Consider the following 12267-nt stretch of genomic DNA (forward strand, 5'->3'; position numbering starts at 1 on the left):
ATTGCAAGATAGCTTTAGATTTTTTTTTTCTGTTTTTTTTTTTCAATTTATTTATTTTTTATTGAAGGATAATTGCTTTACAGAATTTTGCTGTTTTCTGTCAAACCTCAACATGAATCAGCCATAGGTATACCTATATCCCCTCCCTTTTGTTTCTAACTTTTCTTTTGCTTACCTATACTTTCAAATTTTTCAGCAATGAATGCATGTAATTTCTATAATTCAAGTTAAAAAGTAAAAAAAAAAATCTGTTAATCATTATCTTTCAAATTTGCACCAATTTTTAAAAAACAATATCTCCACCAGCAAGGCTTATTACTAGACACAGAAATCCAGTTGCATGTGATCATAGTTCTGTCAAAATGATATATCTATGCCTGGAAAATAAAGTGTCACAATGTTGATTTATACGCCTGAAGCTGGCAGATCCATTGGTAACTTTCCATTCTTTTGACTTTCACATATTTTTCTCTAATATGTGTTTATCTTTCTAATGTGTGTGTGCTCAGTCATATAGTGTGTCCGATTCTTTTTGACCCCATAGACTATAGCCGCCAGGCTTCTCTTGCCATGGAATTTTCCAGGCAAGAATCCTGGAGTGTGTTGCTATTTCCTCCTCCAGGGGATCTTCCCGACCCAGGAATTGAACCTGTGTCTCTTGCATCTCCTGCATTAGCAGCAGATTCTTTACCACTAGTCCACCTGGGATGCCCTGTATCTCTCTAAGGAGGCCTAATATACATTAAAAAAAAATGCATTTGTTGTTACTAGCATATAACTTGGGCTTCCCTGGTAGCTCAGCTGGTAAAAAAAGCTGCCTGCAATGTGGGAGACCTGGGTTCAATACCTGGGCTGGGAAGATCCCCTGAAGGAGGGCATGACATCCCACTCCAGTTTTCTTGCTTGGAGAATCCCCATGGACAGAGGAGCCTGGCAGAGCTACAGTCCATGTGCTCGCAAAGAGTCATACAAGACTGAGAGACTAAGCACAGCACAGCACGCCACATAGCATATAACATTAAGGAGATATTTTAATACATGATTTTAAAAAAATAACGGAATGTGAAAAGTTGGTCTTTGTCAAAAACACTGGAAATTTCTGTGGAAACATTCCTAAGATTAATCTCCTTGTTTTCCTGGGATGGTCTTGAGTTGTGTCTGTTCTCCTAGTATCAATTTTATTCTCAGAAGTATCCCAGATAAATTAGATGACCAGTTTACTTATAATACTTACAGAATCTAAACTAGGACATAAATAAACATACCCATGAAGCAGGAACAGACTCACAGACATAGAGAACAGACTGGGGGTTGCCACAGGGAAGGAGAGCTGGGGAGGGATGGATTGGCTGGATTGGAGGGATGGAGTTCAGGATTAGCAGATACGAACTAGTATCAGTACATAAAGGGTGGATTCAATCGGCATGAGTTTGAGCAAACTCTGGGAGATAGTGAAAGACGGAAAGCCTGGTGTGCTGCATTCCAGGTAGTCACAAAGAGCTGGACATGACTAAGCGCCTGGACAACAACAAATAGGATGGATAAGCAAAGTCCTACTGTATAGCACAGGGAACTATATACTCAGTATCCTATGATAAGCCACAATGGAAAAGAATCTGAAAAAGAACATATGTATGTATAACTGAATCACTTTGCTGCAGAGCAGAAACTAACAAATCAACTATGCTTCAGTAAAAAAATTTTTTTTTAAAAAAGAAAGAAAAGATACCTATGGAAACATTTAATAAAACTGAAAGGGTCGAAAAGATACTTATGGAGACATTTAATAATACTGAAAGGGTCCAACTTGATTTAGCTTTTACCCATTCTCAGGGCCTTCATGAAAATTCACATGCAGTTATCATTATTTATAATTAAAACTATAAAAGATGATTCCTTATGAGAAAATGACAGAGAGATAATCAATGTCTGAGCTCTTTCTTCCTCTAAACAGTTCCCCATTGAGCAATCCCAATTAACTTGGAGGAAGTAGAAAGCTAAATTAGCCATGGAGGTGTGTGAATTTCCTCTGTTTACAACTTTGGGTGGGGACATAATAGTTTTGAATGACAAACTTCTTGGGAGATGACATTCTTTATCATGAACATCTGAGTTGCATGATTATGACAATCAAGAAATAGAGGAGAGAGAGATTAAAGCTAGCTAAGGCTGCATTTACTTATTTTGAAACTGATATGTTGTCCTAAGTGGAACTTAGCTTTATCAATAAAACCAGCCTTTTGAGGGGCATTTGATAGCCACTCCACCCACTCTCTAATCATCCAATAGACATACTCGGAAGTCCGTTAGTTATGCATATGTGCCACTTCCCTGCGTGATCTGTCTTCCTGCAGATGGAACTCCCAAAATCATTTCCGCCTTTAGTGAGAAAGTGGTGAGTCCGGCAGAGGCCGTCTCCCTGATGTGCAACGTGAAGGGAACGCCGCTGCCCACGATCACGTGGACCCTGGACGATGACCCCATCCTCAAGGGCGGCAGCCACCGCATCAGCCAGATGATCACGTCGGAGGGCAACGTGGTCAGCTACCTGAACATTTCCAGCTCTCAGGTCCGCGACGGGGGCGTGTACCGCTGCACGGCCAACAACTCGGCGGGCGTCGTCCTCTACCAGGCTCGAATAAACGTAAGAGGTGCTTGTCGAATCAACTCCTCAAAAAACACACATGACTCATTGTAGCGGAGAAGGAGGTGTCTGCATGCACCGAGCCCAGTCTTGGAATGCCAGGCCGAATTAATGTCGCTTCGTTGTTTCCTGCCCTCTCGCTTCCTGCTGAGGAATGGCAGTGACTGGGTCACTGTTGGAAATGGCATTTTGGTTTCCTTAGTCAGCTTGTTCTCTTGTTTTACTCTTAGACTTGTCCTCTGGAGCTTTCTTTTCCTGGTTTATGCTCTGCATGCTCTCTCCTTCCTCCTCTTCTGTTCTACCACATTCATGGTAAACCTTCATGTACATGGTACTTAACTTACATTCATAATGCAACATGGCATAACCTCCATCCTCACAATCTGTTTTACAGAGAGAGAGTTAAACAATTGAATTGCTACCAGTGTTTCACCAGCTGAATATGATTGTTCAGTGCAGCTTGTTACTTTGTATTGATAAATGGCCTTAGCCTATAATTCAACATGTTTTTATAGACGTAGTTGATAATTAGCACTCATTCAATTTATTTGAAAGCAATGAAATGAAAAGGAAAAGAAAAAAACCTTCTTAGTGGAAAGTGCCAAATGCAGAAAAAAATTGCTGAATTGATAAAGATGTCCTTACATGAAAACAAGTACATTTTTAAACTCAAGGAAAAGTGTACTCATTTCCACACATAAAATGTACCCTTAAATTATTTTCAAGAGTTTCTCTGTGTCTCTCCAGGGCCTGCAAGCATTCGACCAATGAAAAATATCACAGCAATAGCAGGACGGGACACATACATTCACTGTCGTGTGATTGGCTATCCGTATTACTCCATCAAATGGTATAAGAACTCAAATCTGCTTCCTTTCAACCACCGCCAAGTGGCATTTGAGAATAATGGAACCCTAAAACTCTCAGATGTGCAGAAGGAAGTTGATGAGGGGGAGTACACCTGCAACGTGCTAGTCCAGCCCCAACTCTCCACCAGCCAGAGTGTCCATGTGACGGTCAAAGGTAAGGCTGTGCCCTCTGTCCCCACCCAAGTCACCATTGCTAAGTTTATCTGTTTCACCAGACAACCACTAAGAATGAAATAATCTGAAAACCTGCATATTCAGAATGAGGAATGATAAAGTGTATTAAATGTTCTGTTCTCTTCACCACTGCATCCTCACCAGACTGATGGTTAACATAGTCTTCTCTCCACATGAATTTTTGGCTTGGTTTTCCAGAAGATGTGTGTTTTTATAATATCATAGAAAAAAAAACCACGTCATTAATTTGGTCATCTAGGTGTCTGACAAATCATTTTAAAACACTTAGCTTTGTTTTTCTACAATCTCCTAAAAGCAAGTTCTTTTAGAATCCAACTGGAAGAGATTTTGTGTAATGGGTAAAGACTTCACACAAAATAAATGAGCAGGTCAAAGCAAAAACATAGGAGTGAAATGAATGGACAACTCCACAGAAATTTTTCTTGACTTTTATAGTTTTTTTTACATCATGACATCATGATGTGGACAGTCATGGAATCTAACCATCAGGATGAATTTTGGTGATCATGCAACTCAACACCAGCCTCCTTGTCATGTAGCTTAGCTATATGTCTGAGCTGCTTAGTTACCTCCCTAGTACCAACAACTGTCTTTTAGTGTCTTGGTTGCAAAACTTCATAGGTTTTCTGTAGTCCTCCCCAACCATCTTTTCTCACAAATCCTGTTAGTTTATCTGTTTAGGGACACCTAAACATACACATGCACTCTCACATAATGTAATGTATTATTTGGTACCTGTTATGCAATATATGGCTTCCCTTGTGGCTCAGTGGTAAATAATCTACCTGCCAATGCAGGAGACCTGGGTTCGATCCCTGGTCCAGGAAGATCTCCTGGAGAAGGAAATGGCAGCCCACTCCAGTATTCTTGCCTGGAGAATCCCATGGACAGAGGAGCCTGGTGAATTACAGTCCATAGAGTTCACAAAGATTCAAATGTGACTTGGAGATTGAACAAAAATAACAGTGTAACATATTTATATTACATGTACATACACCTGCACATGAATAATTTTGAATTTTTAAACCACTGAATGTCTTAAGAGTTTTTTCAAATCATTAGCAATTCTTGACAAGCCAGATTGGTCATAGCTGCAGGAAACTTCATTTTGTGATTTATTTCTTGACCCATGATAAATGGAATATCTATTCTATGTCCAGCAGGTCAATACCTTAGAAAATAAGTCCTATCTGATGGCTAAGAATTTTCCCCAGAAGAAACCAACCCCAGGGATAAAAAGAAGCCAAGCAAAGAATGTTGATAGGGAGGGTGCAGGGGCGGGCCAGATGGGAGAAGGCTGTGAGCTGTGACAATCAGATCAGGGAGACAAGAAGCAGGATGCCCTCCCGTTAAAGATGATGTAAAACCAAAGACATCTATCAAACTTTGTTGTTGTTCAGTCATTCAGTCTTGTTCGACTCTTTGTGACCTCATGGACTACAGCACACCAGGGCTCCCTGCCTTCACCATCTCCTGGAGTTTGCTCAGACTCACGTCCATTGAGTAGGTGATGTTTCACCGACTGTTTCATTCTCTGTTCTCCTTCTCCTCCTGTCTTTGGTCTTTCCCAGCATGAGGGTCTTTTCCAATGAGTTGGCTGTTCACATAGGTGGCCAAATTATTGGAGCTTCAACTTCAGCATCTTTCAGTGAGTTTTCAGAGTTGATTTCCTTTAGGATTGACTGGTTTGATCTCCTTGCACTTCAGGGGACTCTATGAAACTTACCACAGCCAAATGATCAAAGCCAGAGTCATTCCTGGCTGTCTCTAATGATAGCAGAGTAGATGACAAAGTAGATATGTCCATGGACCCTGCCATAGGAAAATATCACACACTAACAAAAATTTTATTAGAAAGACTTTAAACGGTGGGTTTAACCAAGAAGCTGGGAATACAAAACTTGCTAAAGAAATCTGTGTCCCACTGGTGTTCATTCATCGTAAGTTAACATTTTGTGCACACGTCTGGGCAAAGGGGACTTTCCAGATGGCTCAGTGGTAAAGAACCTGCCTGCCAGTGCAGGAGATGCGGGTTCAGTCCCTGGATTAGGAAGATCCGCTGGAGGAGGAAATGGCGACTCACTCCAGTATTCTTGCCTGGAGAATCCAACAGACAGAGGAGCCTGGAAGGTTATAGTCTGCCCTCCAGGCAGGGTTGTAAAGAGTCGGGTATGACTGAGTGACAGAGCATGTAGCATGAACACGCTGGGCAGAGGAGAGAGTATGTGTTCTTGTTGCCCAGCCGCTAAGCCGTTCCTGACTCTTTGGGACATGTTGGACTGCAGCATGCCAGGCTTCCCTGTCTTTCACCGTCTTCTTGAGTTTGGTCAAATTCATGTTCATTGAGTAGGTGATGCTATCCAACCATCTCATTCTCTGCCACCTCTTCTTCCTCTTGCCTTCATACTTTTTGTTTATTATTGCTTCAAAGCATGCTTTCTTATATTTCAGGGAGCAATATCTAAACTAAATATAATTTCATCTATTAATACTACAGTATATCCCACTTACTTTTATTGAATTTTATTTTTGTGTAGACAAATAAAATGATAGATCCTGAAAGAGGGACTTGCAGGCTGAGTGGACAGAGTTAAGCCTGCTTATACCTCTTAGCGCTTCCCAGGGAAAAAATAATAAATTCTGGTTTCTTTTATGTCAACCTATGACTGAAGCGACTTAGCAGCAGCAGCGGCAGGGCATACTTCTTAGAGGTAGTCATATTCACATTCTCGCAAAGATATTTAAAATAATTCAAGTTACCACTTGCTTTTCTTGCTTAAGATGATATCTGACTTTCAAAATTTGGTACCAGTTGATAAATTAATGATTTTAGCCTTTCTTCAGATGTCAGTGGAAAGGTTGTAACCAAATTAACTTCTGAGCATTTAAATAGGAATTTTAAAATGTTTTGAAATGAAATATGTAAATTAAATCACACTCCGGTGGTCAGGTTTGTCGTCCATCAAAGCTTTTGAAAACTAGTAACCTTTGCTATTTTCAATTATGATGAGTTACAATAAGAGAGAAATAAGGAATCGACTGAATTACAGGAACAGACTGAAGTTTCTGACTCTCCCTGTGGATCAGGACTGGAAGAGTCTTTCTCATTTTATTCATGTATATACAACTCCATTACCTTTGCAGTTAAACTGCACGATGAATATTGTTATATTCAGATAATTTTAGAGGAGCAAATATGATACCTAAAAAGTTGGCTTCCTTTGGAAGTGGGCCCACTTGTTTCCACTAATAATGCTGCAAACGGTAAACAAACCATTTTTATCTTCTGTCCCAGAGGTTCTTCTCTAACACTGAATAGAGTAGTGTGTGTGTGTGAGTGAGTGTGTGGCTGTGAATGTATGTGTGTGTTTAGATGACATTAGGAGCAATACTATTTTTCAATCATATATTTTTTTTTGCTTTTTTCCTCCCTTCAGTTATATTGTATCATATGATTGGAAACATTTTTTTAAAAACCTCAAAAATCAATATAAATAGCATTAATCATTAATAATGCCTGAGACTTAAGTTCTAAAATACATTAACAAGAAGCACAGTTTTGCTTGGGGCTTCATTGCTGGCTCAGTGATAAAGAATCCGCCTGCCACTGTAGGTGACATGGGTTCAATCCCTGGTTTGGGAGGGTCTCCTGGAAAAGGAAATGGCAACCCACTCCAGTATTCTTGCCTAGAGAATCCTATTGACAAAGGAGCCTGGTGGGCAGCAGTCCATGGGATCACAGAGTTGGACACGACTAAGCGACTAAACCTCCACAGTTTTCCTGCCTTCAAACATGCAGGGAGAAATGAAAGTCAGAATCCCTTCTTTCACTTCATTTCAATTTAACAAGCAGTGTTATATTTAACACATTTCAAAGCTTTTCCTGCCCCATTTTAGGTGCCACATTGAACTTGAACAGTGCCTAATTGAGTGTTCTAATTGCTAGGGACCAACACTGCCAGGAAAGTTAATTGGCTGCTAGGTAAAAATGTCACCTTCTATTTGTATTTATGTAAAACTTTGTCATTTACAAAACACTTTCATAATTGTAACCTTAATTATTACTCACAGTGACTCTGTAATGTAGATAAAACATCAGCAGAGAAAGAGAATAGGAGAGAGCAGGGAACTTGCTCAGAGTTGCCTGGTAATGTATTCAAGACTCGAATACACATCTCTACTTTCCAGTTACCACTCCACAGTGTGTTTTTGAAAAGTAATTCACATCGCAGTGGGAAGCCAGGATTAATGTAAGGAGAAGTTAAGTCAAAAAACCTAGAAAGAAAGCTATTTTAAAAGTTGAGAAAGAATATTATTTTAGAAGTAAGGTCATGTCACACTGAGCACCTAATTTAAGAGAGAAAGATAATTAATTAAACTGAAGAGATGAAAGGGAAGAAATGGGTTTGGTGAGGGAGGGTGAGTAAGAACCAGAGATGACTCCAGAAGTTCTAGTCTGGATGATGGAAAAGTCAAGAGAGGGAGCCTAAAATGACCATGGCTTGGGAAAGTCTTATGAAGAGAAAGGCTTAGTATCACGTGTCTGTGGACCAAGATTTTGGATTCTGACCAGGGGGACTTTGAAATGTGGATTTGGGGAGTGGGCTGAAATGAGTATATCTTTCCTTTTCTCCTTTGCCTTTTGCTTCTCTTCTTTTCACATCTATTTCTAAGGCCTGCTCAGACAACCATTTTGCCTTTTTGTATTTCTTTTTCTTGGGGATGATCTTGATCCCTGTCTCCTATACAATGTCACAAACCTCCGTCCATAGTTCTTCAGGCACTCTGCCTATCAGATCTAATCCTTTAAATGTATTTCTCACTACCACTGTATAATCATAAGGGCTCTGATTTAGGTCATACCCGAATGGTCTAGTGGTTTTCCCTATTTTCTTCAATTTAAGTCTGAATTTGGCAATAAGGGGTTCATGATGTGAGCCACAGTCAGCTCCCGGTCTTGTTTTTGCTGGCTGTATAGAACTTCTCCATCTCTGGCTGCAAAGAATATAACCAATCTGATTTCAGTATTGACCATCCGGTGATGTCCATGTGTAGAGTCTTCTCGTGTTGTTGGAAAAGGGTATTTGCTATGACCAGTGTGTTCTCTTGGCAAAACTCTATTAACCTTTGACCTGCTTCATTCTGTACTCCAAGGCCAAATTTGTCTATTACTGCAGGTATTTCTTGACTTATTACTTTTGCATTCTAGTCCTCTTATAATGATGGAAAAGGAAATGGCAATCCACTCCAGTGTTCTTGCCTGGAGAATCCCATGAACAGAGGAGTCTGGCGGGCTACAGTCCATGGGGTTACAAAGAGTCGGACACGACTGAGTGACTACCACACACACACATACACACACACACACACACACACACACACACACACACACACACCTATAATGAAAAGGACATCTTTTTTGGGTGTTAGTTCTAGAAGGTCTTGTAGGTCTTCCTAGAACCATTCAACTTCAGCTGCTTCAGCATTACTGGTCAGGGCATAGACTTGGATTACTGTGGTATTGAATGGTTTGCCTTGGAAATGAACAGAGATCATTCTGTTGTTTTTGAGATTGCATCCAAATACTGCATTTCTGACTCTGTGATGGCTACTCCGTTTCTTCTAAGGGATTCCTGCCCACAGTAGTAGATATAATGGTCATCTGAGTTACAGTTCACCCATTCCAGTCCATCTTAGTTTGATGATTCCTAGAATGTCTACATTCACTCTTGCCATCTCCTGTTTGACCACTTCCAATTTGCTTTGATTAATGGACCTAACATTCCAGGTTCCTATGCAATATTGCTCTTTACAGCATCAGACTTTACTTCCACCACCAGTCACGTCCACAACTGGGTGTTGTTTTTGCTTTGGCTTCATCTCTCTGTTCTTTCTGGAGTTATTTCTCCACTGATGGCCAGTAGCATATTGGAAGCCTACTGACCTGGGGAGTTCATCTTTCAGTGTCCTATCTTTCTGCCTTTTCATTACTGTTCATGGGGTTCTCAAGGCAAGAATACTGAAGTGGTTTGCCATTCCCTTCTCCAGTGGCCCACGTTTTATCGAAACTCTCCACCATGACCTGTCCATCTTGTGTGGCCCTACATGGCCTGGCTCATAGTTTCATTGAGTTAGACAAGGCTATGGTCCATGTGATCAAATTGGTTAGTTTTCTATGATTGTGGTTCTCAGTCTGTCTGCCCTCTGGTGGAGACAGATAACAGATTTATGGGAGCTTCCTGATGGGAGAGACTGACTGAGGGGGAAACTGGGTCTTGTTCTGATGGGTTGGGCCATACTCAGTAAATCTTTAATCCAATTTTCTGTTGATGGGTGGGGCTGTGTTCCCTCCCCGTTATTTACCTGGGGCCAAACTATGCTGGAAGTAATGAAGATAATGGCAACCTCCTTCAAAAGGTCCCATGCATGCACTGTGACACTCAGTGCCCACACCTCCACCAGCGACTCCTGGACACTCCCGGGCAAGTCTGGGTCAGTCTCTTGTGGGGACACTGCTCCTTTCTCCTGGGTCCTGGTGCACACAAGGTTCTATTTGTGCCCTCCAAGAGTCTGTTTCCCCAGTCCTGTGTAAATTCTGGCAGCTCTATGGTGGGGTAAATGTCTACCTTCTCCAAGAGGGCTTATACCTTTCCCAAGTCTCCTGCATCCAGCCATAACCAAGTCTGCTGAATCCAGAGGCCCCATTGAATGCAGAGTTCCAAAGAATAGCAAGAAGAGATAAGAAAGCCTTCCTCAGTGATCAGTGCAAAGAAATAGAGGAAAACAATAGAATGGGAAAGACTAGAGATCCCTTCAAGAAAATTAGAGATACCAAGGGAACATTTCATGCAAAAATGGGCTCAGTAAAGGACAGAAATAGTATGGACCTAACAGAAGCAGAAGATAATAAGAAGAGGTGGTAAGAATACACAGAACTATACAAAAAAGATCTTCACAACCCAGATAATCATGATGGTATGATCACTCACCTAGAGCCAGACATCCTGGAATGTGAAGTCAAGTGGGTCTTAGGAACCATCAATACGAACAAAGCTAGTGGAGGTGATGGAATTCCAGTTGAGCTATTTCAAATCCTGAAAGATGATGCTGTGAAAGTGCTGCACTCAATATGCCAGCAAATTTGGAAAACTCAGCAGTGATCACAGGACTGGAAAAGGTCAGTTTTCATTCCAGTCCCAAAGAAAGGCAATGCCAAAGAATGCTCAAACTACCGCACAGTTGCACTCATCTCACACACTAGCGAAGTAATGCTCAAAATTCTCCAAGCTAGGCTTCAGCAATATGTGAACCATGAACTTCCAGATGTTCAAGCTGGTTTTAGAAAAGGCAGAGGAACCAGAGATCAAACTGCCAACATCTACTGGATCATTGAAAAAGCAAGAGAGTTCCAGAAGAACATCTATTTCTGCTTTGTTGACTATGCCAAAGCCTTTGACTGTGTGAATCACAACAAACTATGGAAAATTCTTCAAGAGATAGGAATACCAGACTACCTGACCTGCCTCTTGAGAAACCTATATGCAGGTCAGGAAGCAACAGCTGGAACTCGACATGGAACAACAGACTGGTTCCACATAAGGAAAGGAGTATGTCAAGGCTGTATATTGTCACCCTGCTTATTTAACTTATATGCAAAGTATGTAATGAGAAATGCTGGGCTAGATGAAGCACAAGCTGGAATCAGGTTGGCCGGGAGAAATATCAATAACCTCAGATATTCAGATGACACCACCCTTATGGCAGAAAGTGAAGAAGAACTAAAGAGCCTCTTGATGATGGTGAAAGAGGAGAGTGAAAAAGTTGGCTTAAGTGGCATCTGGTTCCATCACTTCATGGCAAATAGATGGAGAAACAGTGGAAACAGTGGCAGACTTTATTTTGGGGGGCTCCAAAATCACTGCAGATGGTGACTGCAGCCATGAAATTAAAGGACGCTTGTTCCTTAGGAAAAAACATGACCAACCTAAAAAGAAAAGTGAAAGTGAAGTCGCTCAGTTTTGTCCGACTCTTCGCGACCCCAGGGACTGCAGCCTACCAGGCTCCTCCGTCCATGGGATTTTCTAGACAAGTACTGGAGTGGTTGCCATTTCCTTCTCCTAGACAGCATATTAAAAAGCAGAGACATTACTTTGTCAACAAAGGTCCGTCTAGTCAAAGCTGTGGTTTTTTCCAGTAGTCATATATGGATGTGAGAGCTGTACTATAAAGAAAGCTGCATGTGGAAGAATTGATGCTTTTGAACTTTGGTGCTGGAGAAGACTCTTGGACAGCAAGGAGATCCAACCAGTCCATCCTAAAGGAAATCAGTCCTGAATATTCATTGGAAGGACTGATGCTGATGGTGAAACTCCAATACTTTGGCTACCTGATGTGAAGAGCTGACTCATTTGAAAAGATCCTGATGCTGGGAAAGACTGAAGGCTAGAGAAAGGGACGAGAGAGGATGAGTTGGTTGGATGGCATCACTGACTCAATGGACATGAGTTGAGTAAACTCCGGGAGTTGGTGATGGACAGGGAGGCCTGGCGTGCTGCAGTC

At 41.3% G+C, this 12267-nt stretch overlaps 1 protein-coding gene across 1 annotated transcript in view; it reads left to right on the top strand.

The window, feature by feature from the left end:
- DSCAM (DS cell adhesion molecule) overlaps positions 1-12267 on the top strand; it is an 823896-nt gene that overhangs the window by 524619 nt on the left and 287010 nt on the right. The window contains exons 7-8 of the mRNA XM_043875189.1: positions 2355-2651; positions 3392-3667. Coding sequence (XP_043731124.1) covers positions 2355-2651; positions 3392-3667 — 573 coding nt within the window. The remainder of the gene's footprint in view (positions 1-2354; positions 2652-3391; positions 3668-12267) is intronic.

This window comes from Cervus elaphus, chromosome 19 (assembly GCF_910594005.1).
Source record: "Cervus elaphus chromosome 19, mCerEla1.1, whole genome shotgun sequence".
In the NCBI taxonomy this organism is placed as follows: Eukaryota; Metazoa; Chordata; class Mammalia; order Artiodactyla; family Cervidae; genus Cervus; species Cervus elaphus.